This window comes from Hemitrygon akajei, chromosome 3 (genome assembly GCF_048418815.1).
Source record: "Hemitrygon akajei chromosome 3, sHemAka1.3, whole genome shotgun sequence".
In the NCBI taxonomy this organism is placed as follows: domain Eukaryota; kingdom Metazoa; phylum Chordata; class Chondrichthyes; order Myliobatiformes; family Dasyatidae; genus Hemitrygon; species Hemitrygon akajei.
Genome location: NC_133126.1, coordinates 39,011,210 through 39,037,908, shown reverse-complemented (window position 1 = coordinate 39,037,908; position 26,699 = coordinate 39,011,210). Strand labels below are relative to the sequence as shown.

The 26,699-nt window shown below is 40.6% G+C and overlaps 1 protein-coding gene across 4 annotated transcripts in view; it reads right to left on the bottom strand.

Annotated features, from left to right (window-relative positions):
- Nucleotides 1-26,699, bottom strand: part of mdga2a (MAM domain containing glycosylphosphatidylinositol anchor 2a) — a 904,971-nt gene that overhangs the window by 515,937 nt on the left and 362,335 nt on the right. For all 4 annotated transcript variants that reach the window (XM_073039625.1, XM_073039626.1, XM_073039628.1 and 1 more), the window contains exons 5-6: nt 24,718-24,850; nt 5,459-5,728 (exon numbers count right to left, since the gene is read on the bottom strand). In XM_073039625.1, the coding sequence (XP_072895726.1) occupies nt 5,459-5,728; nt 24,718-24,850 (403 nt within the window). The remainder of the gene's footprint in view (nt 1-5,458; nt 5,729-24,717; nt 24,851-26,699) is intronic.

Genomic DNA, 26,699 nt, shown 5'->3' with positions numbered 1-26,699 from the left:
GTTTTCATCACTCACCTTCCAAGTTTCTACTGTACGTGAACCTTCATTAAACCAATCCAGGCCAGTGAACATAGCAATCCCATATTTAACAGATGGAAATAATCCTGTATGACATTCAAATCTAGTTGAATATGCTCTAGTATTTAATCACTTAAATATTAAGTTCACTGCATTATAGATTCACAAGATCTGATGTGATAGTGTCCACCCAATTCCAGTTTCCCAAAGATATGATTCATTCCTACACCTGCAACTAGAGTAACAACCAATAAAATCCCAGTGCAGAATGTTTTACAATAAAGGCTGAATCTCTGAAATACAATTAAAGAGATGGAAGGATTTAATTAAAGTGATGTTTGATTCAGAAGGAAGATCGAAAAGCATTCTTACTCATTTCTTCTGGTCGTTCCTTTTCTTTTGTACATTGCTGCCTTCCCAGTCTGCTGTTCTCAGAACCTCTCCATTCTTCCTTCATTTCATGCATGCTTTCACATGCCACTCTTTCCTTTTGTCACTCTCACATCTGAGTTTTGGAATAGCACGGGAGGGAACATAGAACCTTACAGCACAGACAACATGGAACCTTACCTCAGCCTGTGGTGCAGAGACCTATTCCATCTGCCCACGTGTGGTCTGTGTCTCTCCATCCCTACTTGTTCATGTGCCTGTCTAAATAGCTCTGAACTTTTATGTTGTATCTGCTCCCACCAGTTCCCCTGGCAGTGTATTCCAGGCATCTACCACTCCCTGTGTAAATCATCTGACATTGTGGATCTCCTTTAGACTTTCCCCCTCTCATTTTAAAGCTAAATCCCTCAATATTTGACATTTCCTTCCTAGGGAAAATGACTTTGACTACCTCCTCTCTCTACAGCTTGCAAAATCTTACATTGTTCTACAAGGTTGCTTCTTAAGTTCCGACATTCCAAAGAAAAAATATTCAGTTTGTCAAACCTCTCCTTACAAGAAGTGAACTCCAGTCCAGGCGACATCCTAGTGAATCACTTCTGCACCCTCTCCAAAGCTTCCACATCATTCCTGCAATGTTGCGACCAGAACTACACACAGTACTCTCAACATGGCCTAATCAAAGTATTATGTAGCTGCAACATGACTCAATATTTTATATGAAGGCAAGTATTGTATGTTGTACACCTCTTTTACAATGCTATCTACTTGTGTTGCCAATTTTTGTGTCATTTACAGACTTACTAAACCGTAAACTAGACTTACCATATCAGAAATGACAGCACCATGCTGACTATTCCTAATATGCCAACCATTGTCGATATTATGTCTTTCACAGGTGCTAAAAGAGAGACTGAACAACCAAACAACCCAGCTACTAACCACAGCCACTGTCACTCATGCCCATACTGCACCAGGATAAGTGGATGCTGGATCTGCCTCGAGAAGACCCACCAATAGACAACCCCGTAGGAGAACATCATACTTTGCACTGCTACCTATCACTGTTGTATGGTTCATTTGCCTACGTTGCTGAGTTATCATGATTGCCTTTCTTAAATAAAGGAGTAACACTGGCTATTCTCCAATCTTCTGAGATAATGCCTGTGGCTAAAGAGGATACAATGATCTTGATCACAGGTTCAATAATTTCCTGCTTTGACTATCTCAGTATTCTAGCATGAATCCTGTCAGATTCTGCAGACTTATAGGATTCCCAACACCTCTTCTTAATATCACATGCACTAAAATATCAACATTCTCCTTCTTGATCTCATTATCATTCATCCCCTTCTCTTTGTGAACACTGATGCAAAAGTAATAATTTAGGATCTTACCTATTCCCTCTGGTTCCAGTCATAATGCACCAGCTTCATCACTGAGTGGAGCTAATATTCCCCTTGCTAACCTCTTGCTTTCAATACATTTACAAAATGCTTTGGGTTTCCCTTTATCCTACTTGCCAAGAATATTTCATGGACCTTTAGTCCCTTTCCTGTTTCTTTTATATTCCTTGAGAGTCTTGACAATGTATACCATTGATCTTGAACCAACTAGTTCTCATACTTCAGTCTTTGTCATATACTAATCTAATTTCCTGCAAATAATAAACTAAATTCCTTTTAAAGGCTTCTAATGAATCAATACTCAACACTCTCTCAGGAAGTGGATTTCAAATCACAGCCACAAACTGGGTGAAAATCTTTTCCTCGCATTGTCTTTGATCTTTTGTTAGACACTTTAAATTTCTGTCACTGGACACCATTAATCCAGTGCAGGGCCAAATTATGTTGAGGATTTTCTTTTAAAGATTAGCTTTATTTGTCACATGTACATTGACACTTGTGTCAGTTGCGTCACATCAAATCAGAGAGGGTTGTGCCCAGAGGTGTCGTCACACATCTTACTCCAACACAACATGCCCACAGCTTACTAGCCCTAACCATACATCATTGGAACGTGGAAAGAAACTGGTGCAACCAGAGGAAACCCCTGTGATTACAGAAAGAACATACAGACTCCTTGCAGCCAGCGGCAGAACTGAAACCAATCAGTGATTGCTGGCATTGTAGCCGTCACTTTTCAGTTCCGCCACACAATTTTCTGACAGATTTGCCAGCATTAACCAAATTTCAGAAACCGTTTTAAGCCCCTTTGAGGATGGTGTGAACATTACCCAAGTGACTTTTGAGCTGACTGTCAGGTACGTGAATGAAAAAGCAACCAAAATCTTTGAGTTCAGTCATTATTTATGATCCCTGTGCTTCCACGTGACAGCATTTATCTAAGTCGCTTGTGGCTCTCATGCCAACAGTGTTATTCCTGAGCTTGAGTCCTTTGGATTCCAACTTTGCGCTGGGAGCTGGGCACAAAACTCTAGGCTGAAACCCAGCTGCATTCTTAGAATTTGTCTTTCAAATGAGATTTTAAACTATCTGCTTTGGCCAGATAAGCATAAAACATCCCATAGCGCTCTTCTGAAAAAGAGCATGTGGAAATTTTCCTCATTGTTCTGACCAAGTATTTATCCCTCAACTAGCATCGCTGACAGAACAGATAATGCAGTTATGATCATATCTCTGCTTGCTTACCTGCGTTAACAGCTCTGCATTCTGCACTTACACTTCAATAAATATTTAATTGACTGTAAATTAAATTGACTGACTAGGAGGGCCGGAACGGCCTGTTTCCGTGCTGTGATTGTTATATGGTTTATATATGGTTTATATGGTTTAAATATAAAATTCTTTGGGATATTCTGAGGCTCGGGAAAGAACTATATGAATGCTGATCTGCCTGACTTTGTCCTTTTAATCCAATTTCTTTGCTTATTAATGCACAACTAATTTCAATGGACAATACTTTACAGTCATCCACATTTGCAGATTGTGATGGTTTACCAAGGACTAGGCAAAGAGCATTCTAACTGACAGATTAATTTTCAGATAGATTTATTCCTGGGGTAGGGGTATTTGTCTTCTGTGGAGAGATTAAACTAGCTCTCAAGAGATTACCAGGATAAGAGGTGATCTCATCAAACCATACAAATTCCTCAATTGCTTGCCAGGGTATTCTGCATACTTCTCCTGCCTGGGATTTACAAAATCAAAGTGGATCCACCAATCAAGAATGAGATGAGAAGACAATTCTTCACCTAGGGGTTAGCGATTTGTTGGAATTCTCCACTGAAGGCAACTGTAGAGCCTCTGTACATTCTAAATGATGACTGAATGATCACTGATTGTTAAGAAGTATGGAATTAGTGCAAGAAAATGGCATGAGGTCAAAGGTCTCCCATGATTTTATTGAAGGGTAGAGCTGGGCAGAAGGGCTAAACAATCTACTCCTGTTTCTGCTTCTGTCTTTGTGCCTTATAGCTCACAGAACCACCTGAGACAGTAATGATGCAGCCTGCAGTCAGTCCTAGTAAGAGGCTGCTATGGGGGCCTCAAACAGCTCCTCCATACATTCCACAAGGTTACCAGTATTTACGACATGCAAATAAATCAAAGTAAACTGCATTAAAATGGCAGCACTGCAACTGACAATGAAGAAAATATACAACGTACATGAAAGGACCCTCCATGAAATCAAAGAAATGCACTGCAGCACAGCCCACAGTAAATACTGTACATCATCTAGTGGTAGGAATGAGGCAGAGGAGGGTACCTATTGGAGATCTTAGATCACCAGTGTTTATTGCAGGAGTCATCTTCACCTTGTGCCAAAAATAATAACCTATAACACAGAGCACACGTTGAGTTCATTCTGTCTTACAATCCAGTATCCTGGGTCAAAAACAGAAAACACTGGAAGCGCCCAGCTTCCCTTATCGCATCTGTTCTGTGTCCGGTGCTCAAATAGCAGGCACCCTAAACAACAAGAGTTTTTGGAACTTACACACTGCTTCTTCAAGTGAAAGCTGTCAACGTGTCTTTACTTTACAAAGGAGCCTTCAAGTTAGTTGCTGGGTCAGTAGTCTAACCGGTAGCACAGGAGTGGCCATTAGCACATAAAATGTTGCATTTCCACTCTCCATACATCCCATTATTCCCTAGACTACAGATTTCATGTACCTTCCACTGTACTAGCCTTCCAGTTTGTAGACCTCAGTGTATTCAATGTCATTGCATAGAAAACATTGAGCCAATGCTTGCCTATACGAGGGCCTGTACTCTGAACACAGGACACATTCACAGATATGACACACAATGGATTCCACAATGATTGGGAAGGATGGGAGCTAGAGTCTTAGTAGTGTGTTAAGTTGGGTTGCCTGTATAACAGGTTGTATCTTATCTCCCTTTTTGAAATGGTTCATTTACAAAATGCTCTTCTCTGCTGAAAATTCTGTACAGAGATGCACGTGCACAAGAATGTCAGTCAGAATTCAAATCCTATTGGATATTGTTTGCAAATCTAGAAATTCTGCTTCTCAATACAAGGAGCATCATGATGACATGTTGGAGACTAATCCTAAGTGAAGTTCTTCCCACAGAACTACTGTCTCCTCCACACTTTTCACTCTCACCCCTCTTCTTAGTCGCTCTGCTGGGGCACCATACTAAGTGGTCATTCTTGCAAACCTTGACGTTCATTGTTGGTGGGCTATTTGGGTCTGCCCCCATTCACTCTGCTTGCCCAGACAGTGACTTGTTCAGCAGGAGTCATTATACGACAATTGGGAACTCAGCCTTTAACCAACATGACCCTCCCTGGATCATGGGCACCAAAACCAGTCACAATCCATCCCAAGCAGCACATATAAGATGCCGGAGGAACTCAGCAGGACAGGCTGCATCTGGTGCAGCCAGCCCTGCTCAGTTCCTCCAGCATTTTGTGTGCGTGAGCTTTGGATTTCCAGCATCTGCATATTTTCTTGTGTTTACAAACCATCCCATCTGAAACTCAAGAGCCACGTGCAAAGAGTGAGGCAAATGATGAGATATTGTTCTTGACTGAATTAGCTTAAACTGACAAGTTGACGTACCTCTTACAGTGATTGTACTGGACTTTTTAGCAGGGTTGCCCACGTTGTTGTTGGCAAGGCAGCTGTATGCCCCGGCCTCCTCAGCATTGATCGAGTGCAGTGTTAAAGTCCCTCCCTTCAGAACGCTCGACTCAGGAAGAGATCCTATAGCTTTAATCCAGGTGAGAGTAGGAGGGGGATCCCCTCCGGTTGTGACACACACCATTGAGACCGAATCTCCAGGGTTCACGACTATCTGCTCAGGAATCAACAGCTTGATGGAAGGGGAAGCTGCAAGATACAAAAGCAGAGAAAGAAACTTGAATGTAAATACATGCTCCTTCATCCTGACTGTAATGAACACACCTTGTATCAAAACTGAATGCTTAGTGTGCTGAGAGGAAGCTCTACAAACAACCAGTTGTTAAAAGAATCACCAAAAAGAGAAAAAGACCCGAGTCCATGATTGCTCTCCTTGGAGTAACTGATCGGTTCCATTGTTTAGCTTTTTCCAATCAACCACAACTTACTTCTCCTCTGTTCGCTATCCAATTTCCTCTTGAAAGGGAAACAGACAATGTAGGAAATCCTCATCAGGTCAGGCAACGTCCGTGGATAGGAAAACTCCTAACATTTCAGCTCTGAAGGGTCCTCAACCCAAAATGTTAATTCTGTTTCCCTTTCCACAGAGCTGCTTGACCTACCTGCTTTGTTTCTGCAGTGTTTTCTAGCTTTTATTTCCAGCATAGTTTTATTTTTAAAATTTCCTTTTGAAAGACCAGGTTAATCTATTTCCACTGCTCTTACAGGCAGAGAGTTCAATATCATCACCATCCTCTACACATGTAAGCTTTTTCTCACATCTTACTTTTGTGCTTTTTGACCTTCAGTACTTCCACTAGTTCTTGAACTATTTACTAATACAAACAGTTTTCCTCTACTTAGTTCATTTAAATCCATCCTAATCTGTACACCACTTTTCAAATATTCATTCCCTAAGCAATCTTTGTTCCAATGACAAAACACTCAGGTTTTCTAGTTTACCTTAAGGTTGAAATCCAATATTCTTATAGTACCATACAACACAGAATCAGTCCTTTTAGCTCTCTCTGTGTATGCATAACACCAAGTACCAAGCAGAGTACTTGTCCAAGAGCCAGTTTTGATAGATCTTGTGTATCATCCCTGATATCTTTGCATTCTTCCAAAGATGTAATCAACAGAACTAAACATAAATTCCATTCATCCAGGACCAACCAATTTTCTGAACTATTGAATGTTATTCCAGTTATTTCTTCAACACACTTATATTCTACTATTTTTTTAGATGTGATACATCTCATCTAAAGTGCTCCATTGCATCTGATTTAAAAAGAATGTGGAAGAAGTTGCAACTGAGCTCAGGAACCAGGTCTACAGTGAGTGGGATGGAAGCACAGAAACCAGGGCTGCAGTGAGTGAGGAGTACATACAGGAAATGGGCTTCCAGTGACTATGAACAAAGTATGGAAATCGGGGTTACAGGGAACAGGGAGAGTGTGCACAAACCAATGCCCTGTGATGATTTGGATGACAATGTAACAACAGTTGTACAATGAGTCACATACTGAATGATAAAGATTTCCAAATGGTTGCAAATTATCAGAGATAATTTGTGTGGTCAGAACAATCTGGAGCTAAATACGGTCAAGACTGTGGAGATGGCAGTGGACTTCAGGAGGAGCCCCCCAATACTCCCCCCACTCACTATACTTAACAGTATTGTCTCTGCTGTGGAGACCTTCAGATTTCTGGGTGTCACAATCTCCCAGGACCTGAAGTGGACACCCAATGTGGACACTCTTATCAAAAAGGCTCAGCGGAGGTTGTATTTCCTACATCAACTCAGGAAGTACAGCCTGCCCCAGGAGCTGCTGATCCAATTCTATTCAGGAATAATACAGTCTGTACTCTGTTCGTCCATCACTGTCTGGTTTGGATCAGCTACCAAACAAGACAAGAATAGACTCCAAAGAACTGTCAGGGCTGCGGAAAGGATTACTGGTGTGAAGCTGCCCTCGATCCAGGACTTATATGCATCTAGAGTCAGGAAGCGAGCAAGCAGCATTACTGTAGACCCATCACACCCTGGACATCACCTGTTCCAACTCCTTCCTTCTGGTAGGTGCTTTAGATCACTGTATGCCAGGACAAATAGGTACAAGAACAGTTTCTTTCCATATGCCATCAGTCTTATGAACACTTGAATTTTAGTCTATTATAAATCAAGTCCACCTGTACATTCAATGAGGTGGACCTCATTGTATATAGTTTATGATTATTTGCACTGTTGTTTTTGTTTGCTTTTAATTCTGTAGAGAGAGAGCTCAGGGAAACCAGCATCAAATTCCCCGTATGAGTCATCATACTTGGCGATAATAAAGGATTCGGATCTGATTCTGATTCTGATTAATTTGCAGATCAGAGGTTAAGGTAAAGCACATTGTTCAAGTTTTTGAGGGTTATTAGTTGTGGTCTGGCCAGCATTTCAATCTGGTACAATCTGACTACAACCTCCCTATACTCAGTAGCCTGAGAATCAAAAGCAGACGTTTTACATGTCACAGTTCCCTTAGAGATCTTGGGCTCCATAGCAGGAGAGAGATTTCAAAAGAAGTGAGTAGGAACATCCTGCAAGTCACAGTTCTCGTGGAGACATTGGATTGTGCATAATTAGGCACTTGCCAAGGGCTAATAAAAGGACGTTAGATTTAAGTGGGGTGGCCATTATGGTAGAAGCCATAGTGGAAATGCACCAGTGTTAGGGTGGGGAGCAGAGACTGTAGCTCACTGAGCCTTTGGTGAGGAGAGGTGAAAACTGTAGATTTTTTTATTTGCTTAATTTTTGACTGCACTCTGGATCATTTGGGAGGCTTGAGAAGTTGATCAATAAGACATACAGAGAGGAAGTTACTCCTAAGGTGCAAGACACCTTAGGAAAGATGTCAATACAATTGAAAGAGTGTACAGAATGCCAGGACTAGATGACCAGAGTTATAGGGAAAGGCTGAATTATTCGTCAGAGAGTAGAAGAATGCAGGGGGGATTTAATCGAGGTATACAAAATTGGAGACAGGATAAATTCAAGCAGATTATTTCCATTGAGGTTGGTCAAGACTCGAACCAGAGGTAATGGGTTAAGGGTGAAAGGGGAACATGAGGGGGAACTTCTTTACTCAGAGGGTTGTAAGAGTGTGGAACAAGCTTCCAGTGCAAGTTGTGGATGCAGGTTCGACTTCAAGATTTAAGAGAAATTTGGACAGATACATTAATGGGAGAGGTTTGGAGGGCTATGATCCGGATGCTGGTCAATGGGACTAGCCAGATGAATAGATTTGCACGAACTAGAAAGGTCAAAATGTCTATTTCTGTGCTGTAGTGTTCTATAACTATGACTCTAGACACAAATGCAGTAATGCATTGTTGACCAATTTGAACATGTTTCTACAAAAATTAAATGTAGTTTTTGATGAAGATGGGTTTTTTGAGTGCAAGGAATGCATGAACTGTTGCATTGTTTCTCTGGTGTCCATTTTATCCAAATGAATCAAATAGCTTGCATAAGACGGCCATGGAGCTGGAGGTTCCCAGCTGGAGCTAGGCCATGGAGGTTGCAGAGGCAGTAACAATTCCAATGTTTAGGAGACATTTGTTCAAGTGCTTGGGTAGGAAATGAGTACTGGGTGACGGAGGTAAATAGGATTAGCACAAAAAAGCATCATAGTCGGTAAGGACAATTTGGGCTGAAAGGGCTGTCTCCTTCCTGACTTTAACTTTGAATGAGTGTCAACGCTGGTACTTACCAGCAATGACAACCTGCAAAGTTCCTGAGGCAAAGTTTCTAAATGAGAACATGGCCCTGACTTCCACAAGAGCAGGTTGGGCACCAGTGGTTGCTGCAAGTTCACACAAGTGCATGCTCGCTGATCAAAATGAATTCCATGATATCGTTTCATGGTCATTTGTTAAAAATATGCTAATCAGGGTGTGTGTCAGTGGGCAAAGTTATTTCTTGCAAGGTGGTTATGAAAACAGATGAAACATTTCCTGACGGGCCAAACTTATTCCTGTGTGGAATTTATTCCCATTTCAAAATCTCTTCGCACAGCAGTACTGAAAAATCACTGATATTGAAGATGGAAAGTCCAAGCCTCAAGCAGATTTCAGTATACCATTCACTGATGCACTTGCTCCTGTAGGGTCAGTAACCAGCTTTAGACATGTATAGACACATTGTATAGATCATCAGAATAAGACGTAAAGTGGGAAAAAACTTAGAATAGGATCTTTACCCTGTTTCAGGTAAATGTGTCTTAACATATTGGTTTGGTCTTTATTTTAAACACTATCCCCTTTGTGATATTTTAAAAGCTGTACACATATGTTTATGAACGCTATATATTTATACAATAGCAATCAATAAAAGTCAATAGACACCCTGCATTCCTTTTTAATCTACTGAACATCTTCAAATCATTTCAGCGAAGTGTTATTAGTTTTCTGTTACACCATTGGTACTGTTTAATATTGATTTTTAGGAAGAGCAATAATGGCCTTTCTCATTGGAAGTCACTGGGAAAGAGCTGGTTCGAAGCTGATGATCTCTGACTATTTTTAGCACTGATTCCTCAGTGGGGTGATCTGGCCTGCAGGGAGTGAATGTCATTATTTATCTTCCCCGTCGGTAATAATCAGGGTGGCTGGTGTATTGTGGCACACAAAGGTCATCCTGCCTAAAGCATCAGCTTGTTTTCGTACTAATAATGCTGCTGCACACAGGGTCATAGAGAGATATTATTTGCAAGTATCTCATCTTGGCCTTCCATATTCACTTAACTTCGGCTCTGTCTTTCAACCGTGACGCAGGCTCTGCCAGGTGAAGAGGCAGAAGAGTGCAATATATAAAATATACCATCGATTATAAGAAATACTGCTTATAAAATATAAATAAATGGTGTAAAAAGAAAGCAAAAAATAGTGAGGTAGAATGTTCATTGCCCATTCAGAAATCTTGCAGTGGAGGGGAAGAGGCTGTTCCTAAAGCATTGAGTGTGTGTCTTCAGGCTCCTGTCCCTCCTCTCTGATGGCACTCCATTGAGCCCACTGGGAAAACAGCCTATTATCCACACTCAGCTTAAAGCCCAACACATTATCAAACAGGTGGGACTGCAGTGCAGGTTTTCACTGAAATGAAACCTCTAGAACACTGACATGATTTTCTTAACTTGAAGATATTGACATTTCAGATGTCCATGGGTTTGGATGATCTCAACCAGGTGAAGGGTATTTTATGGGGGGGGGGGGATAGTCAGAAATTCGCTCATTGTTGAAAGCACTAAACAGACATTGTAGTAAGTTGTTAACTAAACACCAAAATATGGTTCCATTGATTTCAATGTGTTCAACAAACATTCAATAGATATTATAAACTTCTATCCTTTCTGGTTTCAAAGCAGGTCATTGGTCAGGTGAAATATTTTCATTAGGTGTAAATCTTCTACCATAAACCCATCTTCACTGCTAAACAGCAATGAAGCAGAACTTGGGGGAAATCTGTCACAAAGTGCCAGAAATTCTTCATTTAATTGTTTATTCCACAGCAACTCAGGCTTCTTGTGTTTCTCACAATAACCTCCGGAGAGTTTTTTTTTCTGCTTAACTATCCTGCCTAGCCCACAGGGAAGTGTGATGTACTGTACAAAAGTCTAGAAAGTGAGGGGTGAGTAACAGCAGTGAGCAATTATGATGGGACTGGAAGGAAAAGAAAACATTTCTCCGTTCTTTAGGATGAGGAATATCTATTATTTTGTCAAGATTTGTACACCACTTCAAGTAATAACACAAATCCACAGCCTGGTAGCCAACTTGGGAAAAATACAATGCACTACTTTTCCATCACATTCATACTCAAACTATTGGGAATTCTCATTGAGCAAGACCAGTGCAAAAGTGGTATTCACTGGAGTCAGGTCTAATAAAAAGCTCCCATCATATGGCTGGCTCACGGTGCTTTTGCTGTACAATAAAAACTGAAAGAGCCACTCTGTTACTATGGCAGTCTTGGACAGATCATTAAGATATGTAGCTGGATGCTGAGTGAGGTTATTGAGGCTAATGAAAATTCAGTTGTATCAATTTAGCTCAGCAACCTCCAACTGCAAAGCGTTGGGGGTCTCCACCTTCAGGTAAATGACCCTGCATACAATTGGAAGGGTCACATCAATCAACAGAATAGGTGGACGTCATTTATGACATGAAACAAAAAGCTGAAAGGAATGAAATAAATTGGCTGGTTGATATCACTTTCTAATGCCAGATACCTTTGGTAATTATTGCTTGTAATTCAAAGCTCATCTTTCGCCATGAGCAACTAATATGACTCATTAATTCCTTTCAGATCATTCATCATTGGGTGTTGCTTGGCATCTGTTTTGGGGAATTATTGTCAACCTGTGTGGTAACAATTACATCAAAATATCAAGAGGGATGTCTAGCTTAAGAACAATTTTCAGCTTAAAAACTTTGTCATACATAGGAAAGAGTACAATTAAACATCTGAATGATCTCAATTCACATTATTCTTCCATGAATAGATAGGCAAGGGTGGAGCCAAAGCCAAGATGACACTATGAAAGAAAATTAACTTTCATTGTAATAAAATCCAACCATATTAATGTTTCTCCTTTATAATTCTGATTCTGCAGCAGATGTAATACAATTACCATAACAGCGGTACAAAAATATATAAACAGTATTATCCTTGAACTGAAGTCTTGATAATTTTTTAACGAAATATTGGCCAAGCCAGAAGGCAAAGCATTTGAATTGATAAATAATTTTAAAATCAAACACTTCTTGAACTTCTAAAAGAGTTGCACAGGCTAATTTGTCAACAATGGCATTGAACACACTCGAAATGCTGAAGAAAGTCAGCAAACCAATCAGCAGCTATGGAGGAGAATGAAGAATCTCAATGAAAGATCTAGTCCAAAACGTCAGCTGCTTATTCCCCTGCATAGATGCAGTCTGACCTGCTGAGTTCCTCCACCATTTTATGTCTGTTGCTCTAGATTTCCTGTGTGTGTAGAATCTCTTGTGTTTTTGACTGGCCTTGCTCATTTCATGTATAGTTTGCTCAGTACCTTTCTAGCTGGCTAATCGACATCTCTAATGATCTTGTGCCCAATTCTCCAGAGTGATGCTCACTACAGGGAATCTTTATCACTTGTGAGCAGATTAAGTACTTAGGAAGCTCTTCAGCATAGGCAGCAAAAAGAAAAATTAAGGGGCATAAATGGGATTGTAGCTGAGATGTTAAAGAATAAAACCAAGGTCCCTGTATAAACCAAAATTTAATTGGTTCATAGCATTTAAAAATATTTTGTTTTTCTACTCATTCTTCTGAATTTACAGCCCTTCTGACAGCTCCATTTCCCCGGTCTTCTTACATCAGCAGATCTGAGATGATACATTTTGTTTGCTTCTAAGTGATTAAAATGAATTTTGAATAACACAGTAGCTGAGAGATAGCTCTCCACTAGTTATATCTTAGTTCACTCTTTTTTTTTATTCTGTCTTTTAACTGAATCTTCACTTAGGCTTAAAAGCTGCACCAAACCTCATGAATCCTTAATTTAGGTAATAAAATTTCAATGCAGTACCTTATCGATGCTTTCTGAAAATCCAAAGACACTACATCAACTTCTTCCTACTTATTTACCCTGTTAGTTACCTCCTCAAGACTTAAATTTGCCAAAAATATCCCTTTCATAAAACTAATTGACTCTGTTTAATGATACCATGATTTTGTGTCCTGTTAATTAGTGAATTCAAAATATTTCTAAGAACTGATCTCAGGCTAAGTTCTCTATTTTTTCTTTTTCCTGCTCTCTTGAAAAGGAGTGTTGAACTAATTACCTAACACTCTCACACTGTTCCAGAATCTGGTGAATTTTGGATGTTCATCTCTAATGCATGGGCGTCCTCTGCAGCCAGCACAGAGTGCTAAAATTGTGCAGATGAACCCCAAAAACCTTTCAACAGGGTACTATCAGCAGCTGCTTGGAAATCACAGTGTTTAACCAGGCACTCTGGATAACAGTGGTTTCCCTCACCTTGCATTTGAAGAGGCAATGTGCTGATTGCCTCACTGACACAGACACCCACAAGCTCAGCCAGTGTTTTAGACTTGAAACAGGGTGATGGTGAAAATGCTAAACAAATTGAAGTGTGCCCCTATCACTTTGCATATTTTTCTCTCACTTCATTGCTTAAAATCTTCTAAAATTCTTTTTCTATCATTTGTGTTTTTCATTCCTCTGAGCCAATTAGGCAAGTTAGAGCTTTTCTCCTTGGGATGACGAAAATAAGAGCAGACTTATTTGAGGGATCTATGTTGATTAGAGGCATAGATAGAGTGGACAGCCAGCACATTTTTCCCAGGGTGGCAATGACTAATAAGAGAAGACATACTTTTAAGCTAACTGGAGGAAAGTATAAGGACAATGATGTCAGAGGTTTTTTTTTTATAGAATAGAGTGGTTAAGTGGAGCACCTGGCCAGGGATGGTGGTGGAGGCCGATACATTAGGGATATTTAAGAGACTGATCTTGGAGTGGGTGAAAAGGTTGGCACAATGTTGTGGACCAAAGGTCCTAGACTGTGATATACTGTTCTATAGAATGTTCTACAGTTTATATGCCCTACCCTTCTCCAGTACTGGCAGATAAGCAGGGTTAATTTCAATCTTCTGTGGTGTGATCACAGAATCATCCAACTCAGAAGAGACATTTTGTTCCACTTGAATTTATTTCAGTTTGATGTCCGACCAGTCCAACTCTGTCCTATGCAACAGCATGAGCACTGAAGTACACAATTCCAACAATGATCTGGATGAAAAGAAAATCTATCCACATACTTTTGAAACTTCTTTCCAATTATATTACACCTGTGCTACCTAGTTTTAGACATATTTGCTGTTGGAACAGTCTACATGATCTAGTTCCATCATAATGTGTGTACCTCAGTTCTCGTACAGTTGCACAGGAAATCAAACACCTTTCCTTTTACCTTGTTCCTTTCCACCCTTCGGCAACCAAAATATTACTTCCAGACTAAGCAACAATTCGTTTGTAATTTTTTCAAACTGGTGTACTGCATTTGGGGTTCACAACAAGGTCAGCTCTTCAGTGGTAAAAACCAACCACAAATTCAGTGAGTGCTTGCAGAGTACAGTCCACAGAAAGGAGTGTTCACTGCCATCTGCCCGTCACTTTAATTCTCCATCCACTGTTACAGTGTAATATCACTTCCTACATTTGTTTTAACAAGGCCGAACATAGATTTGGGGAACAGCATTGATCTACCATCTAGGCATATTGCAGCCTTTTGAACTCAACATATTCTGCAAGTTCAGGTAACTTAATGTTCTCTGTTAGTGTCACACTATGAGATTGATTCAGTTTCTCCTCTCTCTACTAGCACAGCCTAACACACTGGGCAAGTCCTGTGGCTCTGTATTTCACAGCTTTTGTACTCCTTTGCATTCTCATTCTCTAACTTCGCTCATTTCATTGCTTTTGTGGGGAAATAACCATGTTCTCCATCATCCATTATCCCCATGCACCCACTGACAAGATGGCCTCCTGTTTTGTTTAGTCTCAGACTGTCAGAGATATTTCCTTCTCCCTACTCATCCTGTGATTTGATACTCTTTTGTTTCCACTTGTCTCCAGAAAGATAATCTTTCTGATCCTTTTTGGGCATTATATAATTAACAGTTCTATCTGTATCATATTCAAAGCTACCAGAGGATATTTAGTATGTTGAAATAATGAAGTACCTTACTAAACTAAATAACTTACAAACAAAAAACAAGGCATTCCATTTTCAGTGTGCCATGTCAAGCAATTGGTTCCAGCCTGTCTAATTCTCAATTTGTCCTAGTGAGGCTGGATGGTCACATGGTACAGTTCATAAAGGGATACATCCCCACTATCAATGAGCATAATAATGTTATAGAACTTGTTGTTTGAGATGGCTCCACAATTGTCTTTGCTTTTTATGTCATGAAGGACAAGTCGGGTAAATGAAGGAAATACACTGTCAGTCACATATATTAAAAAATAATTAGAGTTCAAGGTTCAGGTCAAAGACCCACCTGAAAAAAGTCCTGACCAAGGGTCTATTCAATCTGAGCATAAGAAATTTGGAGCAGAATTAAGCTATTTGGCTCATCTAGTCAATTCCGGTATGACTGTTCTATTGTTCCTCTCATTTCTCCTGCCGTCTCCCAATAACTTAAATAAGCCATTTAATCACAGCTGTATATTTACCAAAGATGCAAAATATTTGCCTCTTTTGGATACAATCTGTCAATATCAACTATTAAGAACGATGCATATTCACAAATATCTAATATTTTACAATCATATTTGGGCATTCGTTAAAATTATCTCAAATGTTGCTATTTTAGAGTTTCTATGATAGGATGCTCTTTTATACCGTCAAATAAAAGTTGTGCATTGGTAGTAATGCAAGAACCAGCAAATATAATAACCTGTCTTTCCCTTCACAGCGGCTGAATGGCCTGCTGGGTAAATCAGCTGTTCATGTTTTTATTTTTAGACAAGAACTGGGCACATAATTTATGGAAGGATATTTCTGCCAAAACTTCTGCCATATGGCTGGTGATGCAGTACATTACGTACTAAAAGGATACAAAGTGATGTACCATGAAATGAATATTGGAATATTTCAGTTTGCTTTGTAAATAAGATATAAACCAACACACAGCTGAAAGGTTTGGCAGCTTTTTCAGAATTAAATCCCACTTCAACTTTCAAAGTAACAGTGATTACTAATAATACAAAACTATATTAGTCTGGTTAATTGAAAGTCAGAACCATTCAGTGAACCAGGTCATTTAGAAAGACACAAAGCTCCCAACACCTTTTAACTTTAAAGGCAGCTGGATTACATGAGTACCTCAGCTGAAATCCTTCTGAAGGTGGGATGAATTACATCTTTAATGAGTTCTCGTATTTTCAAATGCATAATTTTTCGGTTGAGGTTCAGAGAAAAGCATAAGTTTTGTTATTGTCTGGGTGTGTTTTTTTTCTGTACATCTAGGGTGTCCAAGTGAAGGGTTTTTCTCCTTTGGGCCTCCTGTCTGAACTTGAAAAGAAATGAGTTGATTTTACAAGTTAGTGTGAGCATACCCCTACAATCCATGGGATCAGTTAGTGCTTTGTTGTTATTTAATGTCATAACTTCTATCGCTGCTGATATCGCAAGGTTAAGGGGGACGTGGAAAGTCACTCGAATGCAGTGGGATGACCCGGATTCAACCACAACAATAAAATTTTGAGAGCTAAACACTGCTTCCTTTGTTAGAAGACAGTTCTAGAAGACAGTTAATTATTACACAGATCATCACAGTCTTGCCGAACTGGGTTTATTTAAACACCTTTCAAGAACAATGGTGACCACTGTCCTTGCACAGATCTATAATCGAACAGCTGCTCACTATGCTTGTCAGCTTCACCCATATACTAATCAACTCAGCAATCTGAGTTGCTCTTCCAGTCATCAGCATGCATGGCTTTTCTTGGAAGGCAGTCAACAGAATGAGTGTTTCCAATTGCCACCAGCCTATATCCCATCCCACACTAGATTCCTTGACCTTGCACAAGCTCCAAAACTATGAAGGAATGGCTGAAGCATGTGATCTCAAAATTGCTTGTTCTACAGCCGCAGCTAAACAAACAGAGAGTGAGCGACAGAGTGTGAGTGATATTTCGAGCGATGCAGGGACGGACATCTTCAATGACAAAGCCTTCACAGATAAGTATCCCTGAGTGCAATCGAGGGCATAATATTTATTCTGATCGTTGATCTTTCTTGCTCATTTGAGTTTGACTTTTAAAGCATATTTTTAAAATGGTGTTTGTAAAAAGATTATATTCTACTTAGTTATTCAATTCTATTAGAAAAGAATTGGATGGTACATTTCAATTTAAAAAGTGTTCCAGGTTGCTAAATTGCAGTGGAAACTTGGGAAAGCATTTAAAATCTATTTGAACTACAAATGCTTCCAAGTATAATTTCCATTATGTGTCAATATTACATGACCAGGAAAATCAACTTTATTCTGAAAACTACCTTAAAGATCAGTACTCAATCTGTTCATATTCACATACATAAAACCCACAGTGACCATTTCCCATTAGAAGTGCAATATATCAGTGAGTTTGACTAGTAGGAACATTTGGAAACTACCTATCTACAAAACACAACTGCAAATTGTCCCAGTGTTACCATTATAAACAAATTCATTGTGTCATTTTATTGTTTTACAGCTCATCCCTGTGAGACTCCAAACTGCAGAACCACGACCTTGAACCTACATCCTTTGACAACTTGTATTGAATAATATCAATGATACTCATAAAATTGCAGTGCCTGGGAAAAATATAGATACATTTCAAACCCCATCACACTAACACATCTATCTAGGAAATACAATTGATCTGCAAGACAGAACAATATTTGTTGGTGTTTAAGGTAATAATCAATGATGGACATTAGAACTATAAGGTTTCAATTATATGAACAAGGCTATTAGTTGTAGTGAATGGCTTACAGACACTATATTATCAGCTTCAAGAAGATAATCGCTATGTGCATCAGAAATGGAAAGCATGCCCCAATTAGATACATTGATCCCACTGATATGAATTGGGTTTGTAAGGTTATCATGGCCAATGATTGCATTATCATGATGCTCTGTTTAGGACACAGAAAACCATGGTACTGTGACAGGAATGGCAGTCCTTGTTACACTCTAGATTCCATGGCAAATTGCTCCCAATATGGCAGAAACATTAAGCAGAATTCCCCTTTAATACCAATACAACTTTTTCACCACATGGCTAAGCAAATAGTTCAGTGGTAGAACCTTGCCTACATGCTGGAGATAGGCTTTTGTATTCTAAATTCACAAAATCTATTTCAATCACTCCATGTCTACCCACTAGTCTGAATCTGGCTTTGCAGAGGATTAAATCTGTAGTAAATAATATTTGCAGTTGGCAGTTTGAGCAACCCCAGGTGCAGGTTTCCCCAAAGTTAGAACACAAGTCCATATGTGATCTGTGCTACTGGACCATGCTCCTTCTCAGTCTGCCTTCTATTCAAATGAAATTTTCTTATCCTTATTTATAAATCCCTCAGTGGCTTCCTCCTCCTACCACTATACAACTTCCTCTAGCTCTATAAGCTCATAAGATCCGTCACTCCTCCACTTCTTATCTCCTAGTCTTTCCTGATTGTTATCTCGTCACCAAATGCCTTGATCAAAAACTAGAATTCCTTCCCCAAACCACCCAACACTTGTACTTTTCTCCCCAATTTCTCCTTTGAAACTTGCATCTTTGACAAAGCCGTATTGAAGGATATAGGTTTGAATAAGGGCAAATAAAGTGAGATTTGTATAAGATTAATGTAAATTAACACAAAGGTCCTGTATTGTGCTGTAGTTTTTCTATGTTTCTGTATTTTGTTTGACACCTAAAACACTTGAAAACTTCTACAGATGTATTATGGAGAGTATTCTGACTGGCTGCATCACCGTCTCATATGGTGGGGGTGGGGAGGGGGCTACTGCACAGGATCAAAGTAAGCTGCAGAGTTGTAAAATTAGTTAGGTTCACCATGAGTATTAGCCTCCCTGGAATCCAAATGCTGAATATGTTCAGATATTCAAGGAGCGGTGCCTCAGAAAGTTGATGTCCATCATTAAGGACCCCCACCACCCAGGACATGCTCTCTTTTCATTGTTGCCATCAGGAAGGAGGTGCTCCAAGAGTACTCCAAATGGGGTCTGACCAGGGTCCTATGTAGCTTCAGCATTGCCTCTCGGCTCTTGAACTCATTCCCACAGTTTATGAAGGCCAATGCACAGTATGCCTTCTTAACATACAGTCCTTTGGACTTGGACCCCAAGATCTTTCAGACCCTTCACACTGCTAAGAGTCTTACCATTAATACTATATTCTGACATTATATTTGACCTACCAAAATGATCTACCTCACTCTTATCTGGGTTGAACTCCATCTGCCACTTCTCAGCCCAGTTTTGCATACTATTGATGTCCTGCTATAACCTCTGACAGCCCTCCACACTATCCACAACACCACCAACCTTTATATCATCAGCAAATTTACTAACCTGTCCCTCCACTTCCTCATCCAGGTCATTTATAAAAACCATGAAGTGAAAGGGTCCCAGAACAGATCCCTAAGGCACACCACTGGTCACTGAGCTCCATGCAGAATAGGACCCATCTACAACCACTCTTGGCCTTCTGTGGGCAAGCCGGTTCTGGATCCACAAAGCAAGATCCCCTTGGCTCTCATGTCTTCTTACTTTCTCATTAAGCCTTGCATAGGATACCTTATCAAGTGCCTTGCTGAAATCCATATACACTACATCTACTGCTCTACCTTCATCAATGTGTTTAGTCACATCCTCAAAAAATTCAATCAGGCTCGTAAGGCACGACCTGCCTTTGACAAAGCCAAAGGCATTACTATTATTAATCATATTATACCTTTCCAAATGTTCATAAATCCTGCCTCTCAGGATCTTTTCCATCGATTTACCAACCACTGAAGTAAGACTTACTGGTCTATAATTTCCTGGGCTAACTCTACTACCTTTCTTGAATAAGGGAACAACATCCACAACCCTCCAATCCTCTGAAAACTCTGCCATCCCCATTGATGATACAACGATGACTGCCAGAGGCTCAGTAATCTCCTCCCTTGCCTTCCACAGTAGCCTGGGGTATATCTCTTCCGGTCCCGGTGACTTATCCAACTTGGTGCTTTCCAAAAGCTCCAGCACATCCTCTTTCTTAACATCTATATGCGCAAGCTTTTCAGTCCTCTGTAAATCATCCCTACAATCACCAAGGTCCTTTTCTGTAGTGAATACTGATGCAAAGTATTCATTAAGTACTTCCGCTATCTCCTCCGGTTCCATACACACATTTCCACTGTCACACTTGATTGGTCCTATTCTCTTATGTCTTATCCTCTTGCTTTTCACATACTTGTAGAATGCCTTGGAGTTTTTCTTAATCCTGCTCGCCAAGGCCTTCTCATTTTATTCTTAATTTATCTCCTAATTTTATTCTTAAGCTCCTTCCTGCTTGCCTTTTAATTTTCTGGATCTCTATCATTACCTAGTTTTTTGAACCTTTCGTAAGCTTTTCTTTTCTTCTTGACTAGATTTTTAACAGCCTTTGTACACCATGGTTTCTATACCCTACCATCCTTTTCCTGTCTCATTGGACTGTACCTATGCAGAACACCATGCAAATACCCCTTGAACATTTGCCACATTTCTACCGTGCGTTTCCCTGAGAACATCTGTTCCCAATTTATGCTACCAAGTTCCTGCCTGATAGCTTCATATTTCCCCTTACTCGAAGTAAACACTTTCCTAACTTGTCTGTTCCTATCCCTTTCCAATGCTATGGTAAAGGAGATAGAACTGTGATTGCTATTTCCAAAATGCTCTCCCCCGCTGAGACCTGACACGTGACCAGGTTCATTTCCCAATACCAGATGAAGTACAGCCTCTCCTTTTGTAGGCTTATCTACATATTGTGTCAGGAAACCTTCCTGAACACACCTCACAAACTCCACCCCATCTAAACCCCTCGCTCTAGGGAGATGCCAATCAATATTTGGGAAATTAAAATCTCCCACCATGACAACCCTGTTATTATTACACCTTTCCAGAATCTGTCTCCCTATCTGCTCCTTGATGTCACTGTTACTATTGGGTGGTCTATAAAAAACACCCAGAAGAGTTATTGACCCCTTCCAGTTCCTTCTTCCACCCACAGAGACTCAGTAGAAAATCCTTCCATGGTGTCCACCTTTTCTGCAGCTGTAACACTATCCCTGATCAACACCCCCACCTCTTTTGCCTCCCTCCCTGTCCTTTCTGAAACATCTAAAACCCGGCACTCTAAGTGGCCATTTCTGCCCCTGAGCCATCCAAGTCTCTGTAATGGCCACAATATCATAGCTCCAAGTACTGATCCATGTTCTAAGCTTATCTGCTTTGTTCATGGTACTCCTTGCATTAAAATAGACACATCTCAAATCATTAGTCTGAGCACATCTCTTCTCTGTCACCTGCCTATCCTACCTCTCTCACTGTCTACAAGCTTTCACTATTTGTGAGCCAACCATCCCTTCCCCCATCTCTTCTGTTTGGTTCCCACCCCCCAGCAATTCTAGTTTAAACTCTCCCCAATAACCTTAGCAATCCTCCCTGCCAGGATATTGGTCCCCCTGGGATTCAAGTACAACCTGTCCTTTTTGTACAGGTCACACCTGTCCTAAAAGAGGTCCCAATGATCCAGATATCTGAATCCCTTCCCCCTGCTCCAATCCCTCAGCCACGCATTTATCCTCCACATCATTCTATTCCTATACACACTCTCACGTGGCACAGGCAGTAATCCTGAGATTACTACCTTCGAAGTCCTGCTTCTCAACCTCCTTCCTAATTCCCTGTAGTCTGTTTTCAGGACCTCCTCCCTTTTCCTAACTATGTCGTTGGTACCAATATGTACCATGACCTCTGGCTGTTCACCTTCCCACTTCAGAATATCGTGGACATGAACAGAAACATCCTGGACCCTGGCACCTGGGAGGCAAACTACCATCCAAGTTTCTTTCCTGTGTCCACAGAATCACCTGTCTGACACCCTAACTATAGAGTACCCTATCACTACTGCCATCCTCTTCCTGTCCCTACCCCTCTGAGCCACAGGGCCAGACTCTCTTCAAACTCCTGATGAATTATAGTCACTGTCTTGCCTTCTTTTTAGCTGCATCAATGTTTTGAGACCAGGTTAGATCCTCAGAGATATTGACACCCAGGAACTTGAAATTGCTCACTCTCTGATCCCTCCATGAGGACTGGTGGGTTTTCCCTCAACCTACGCTTTCCGAAGTCCACAATTATTGGTCTTACTGACGTTGAATGTAAGGTTGCTGCTGTGACACCACTCCACTAGCTGGTATATGACACTTCTGTATGCCCTCTGAGATTCTGCCAACAATAGTTGTATCATCAGCATTTGAGCTATGCCTAGCCACGCAGAGTCAGGGTGTAGAGCAGGGGTGTCAAACTCATTTTAGGTCACGGGCCGGATTGAGCAAAATGCAGATTCATGCGGGCCGGATCAGTCGGACGCGTGCGAACGCAGCTTTCGTTGCCTCCGTTTTTTCAGCCTGTTCTCATGTGTCTCAGTCTCTGCTATAACTACAAAGTGTTTCACTTTACAAATTCCGTTTCTTATGAAGAAGACTGCCGAGCAAGACTGCCGAATAAACACTAAAAACCCTGAAAACCTGGTTGGTACCTGAATAAACTCAGCATTAGCCATATCATACGCCATAGGCGCTTCGATTACTGGGGCCAGCTTTAATAGTAATTAGATATTATCTCGCGGGCCAAAGATAATTCCACCGCGGGCCGGATTTGGCCTGCGGGCCTTGAGTTTGACATATATGGTGTAGAGAGAGTAGAGCAGTGGGCTAAACACATATCCCTGCTGTGTGCCAGTATTATTGTCAGTGAGGTGGAGATGTTATTACCAGTCTGTTCAGATTGTGGTCTTCTGGTTAGGAAGCTGAGAATCCAATTGCAATGCACTGGAATCTACCCAAGCTTAAAATCATGTCGCCAAAGACTTTAGCAAATTTCAGCAGATGTACCACAGGGAACATTCTAGCGGGTTGCATCACCATCTAGTATCGAGGAGCCATTGCACAGGACTGAACGAAGCTACAGAGGGTTGTAAACCTAGCCTGTCCCAACACAGCCACTAGTCTCCCAGCAGCGAGGACATTATCAAAAAGTGATGCTTCAAGAAGGTGGCATCCACAACCCAGGATATGCCCTCCTTTCATTAACACCATCAGAGAGGAGGTACAGAAGCCTGAATATTTTAAGAACAGCTTTCCCCCCTCTGTCATCAGGTTTCTAAACAGTCCATGAACCCATGGACACTAGCTCACCATTTTTCCTCTCTTTTTACGAAACTTGTTATAGTTTTATTTATTACTGTAATTTATAGTATATTTTCTTTATTGTACTGTATTCCTGTCAATAAACAACAAATTTCATGACATACATCTGCCAGTGGTTATAAACCTGATTCTGATTCTGAATTCAAGGTTAAAAACAGTGAATTTTCCAGTTTCAGTTAACCGACACCTCTCCTCCTCCTCCCCCCCCCCCCACCCCAGTGCTCTCCCTCCCATGCACACCCACCTGCCCACCTAGGTGCCTTCTCAATTTGTTTACCTTTCCCATCCCCTCCCTCATCTGGTTCCATTTACCCATTTCCTATCCCATCCCTCATTCTGTTCAACCTACCAACTCCACCCCACCCTTCCATTCTCCTGCGAGATGCTGGCAATGTTAATGTTTCTCCCTGAATCCTGATGCAGGATCTCAGTCTAAAACATCAGCTTAAACCCACTGCCGCCACAGACTGTGCAGTTCTCGTTCTTTATTTGTTTGTTGAGCTACAGGGTGGAACAGACCCTTTCAGCCCTTTGAGCCCCACAGCTCAGCAATCGCCCAATCCAACATGGGTCAATTTGCAATGACCAATTAAAATACCAACCAGAGTGTCTTTGGGCTGTGGGAGGAAGTTGGAGCACCCGGAGGAAACCCATGCGGTCACGGGGAGAACGTACAAACTGCTTACAGGCAGCAGCGGGAATTGAACTTGGGCCGCGAGTACTGTAAAGCTTTGTGCTGGCCACCATGCTATTCTGGCAGTCTGTTCTTGTTCCAGGTTCCAGCCCCCGCAGTCTGTTTTGTCAGCATTAAAATCAAAACTGCCTGTTCTGTGCTGTGCACTGATACAACCAAGAGAATAGTTTGACACAGCATGGATGGCATGCTGGAGACTGGTAATGACCCTATACCCATTCCAAACACACACATCGAGCATTAGTTCCTCTTAGAAGCCTATCACCTTATACTTGTATAGTCCTGCACTGAGAAGTTGCAGAGTTCTTTCTGCAGTACAATAAATCTTTAAAAAAAACTTGGTTGATGTAGAATAAATATCAAGAGAACACAAAGTCTGTGACTGGACAGGCATCGTCTTTCTGCACAGGCTGATAACACCACCTACCTGTCGCATTGCTGAGCTTGAATGAGACCATCTTGTCAGGGATGTTACAAACATTTCTGACTGACGCGATGCAACTGTAATTTGCGTAATCCTTGGGCCGAAGATTCTTCAGTTTCAGAATCTTTATTTCGCCCTGTTGAAAAAAGCAATCATTGATTTAAAATCAGCTGATTGTAAAAGTAGTCTAAAAGCATAATGGAAATCAGTATTGGTTAAAGTGCAATAATCAGAGCCATTAAGTGAGGTTTTGAGATGGAGAGGATCCAATAATATCAAACCTTCACTGTGGGAATGTAAATCATATTCTTCAACTGATCCCATTTTACATTTCAGAAAAAATGTAATGCTTAGAAAGAAAAGTCAAAATTGTCATATGCACAAGTAAATAGGGTCATAGAATGCGATAGTGTACAAACAGACCATTCAGTCCATCTAGTCCATGCCGAATTATCATTCTGCCTAGTCGCATTGGCCTGCACTCAGCCCACAGCCCTCCATTCCCCTTCTATCCATGTGCCTATCCAAAGTTTGCTTAAGTGCTAAAATCTAACCCACATCCACCACTTCCACTGACAGCTTGTTCCACATTCTCGCCGCCCCCGAGCGAAGAAGATCCCCCCCATATTCCCCTTAAACACTTCACCTTTCACCCTTAACCTCGAGAACCTCTAGTTCTAAATGCATCATTGCATTTGTACATGTAGCAGTCACAGGAACAAGCAACAAGTTCACTGCTTTTTGGACTCTAAACTATTCAATCTGAAGTCCTGCAAGAAGAAAGCATAATTGGTGAAAATAAGGTTAAAAATAATTGTGGTTGTTTCATCCTGAAATATACACGAAAACCTTACTCAGCTTTTTCCCATCTTTCAGCTACTTTCCTGATAGCAGCTTCCTCTGCAGTTCAAAGAGGATAACACATCACTGTCACATGAACCCTTGGGAAATGAGTCAGACTCAGAGTGCACATGGATGCCTCAGTAAAGCAGCATAAACGTTTGCCAAGGAGCTGAGGAAAAACATAGTGAAGGGGGTCTTCCACTACATTGTGACCTGATCCATTCCCCTGCAGCAAATAGACACAAGCCACTTTGAGCTACGAGTTCATAAAGGGGGCCAGTGATCACAGAACCTTGTACAACATAGACACACTGCCATCACTGCCAGTGATGCTTCTGGACAAAAGTGGAGTACTGAAAAAATAAATCTAGTGTCCATGGTCTGAAATTTGCAACTATTAATACCCCACATCTTCAACAGTCAATTTCTCTTCATAAATATGGAAAAGTCCACTTGCACTGAACAATGTCATTAGATATGCATCTTACATCAAGCAATTATCAGATATGTGAAAGTGACATACCCCGGCCAATTTTCCCAATCGACACAAAAATGATTGCTTGCCTGGTCTAACGTGTATAAATGGATTTTGCATGTAAATTGCAAACAAAACAACATTTAAGAGGACATAATTTTAAAGACGCAATAGCATTACACATGAATTGATTGCATGCTGTCAACTTTTCTAGATATACTCAAATTCAATTTTATTTTAAAATTTCATCTTAATCGCATGCATTGCAAAGTGTTAATAATGTGTTGATAAAGCTCGTCAGTTGTATTGGTTTTAGGAATATAAACATGCACTTTCTTAATATTTTGAACAGCAAAAGGTAACACAGGTAATTATCCCAATAAAGCTGAAGTTCAAGAGTGGCTGATGATTAGGATTGCTCATCTTATATAAAAATATTGCAAACAGTGAGCAGTTTAGGGTATTTTCCAGAGAGAAAGATGGAGTTATTGCTTCAAGCTGATGACCAATTGACTATCCTGATACAGAGTCCCTGGCTTGAAGCATTAATCCTATATACTTCTCTCCACCAAGGCTGTTAGATGTGCTGAAAGTTATTTATTTTCATTTCACATTATGCAGAAACTGCAATATTTTATATTCAACTCCTTGCCTCACCATCTTTGAT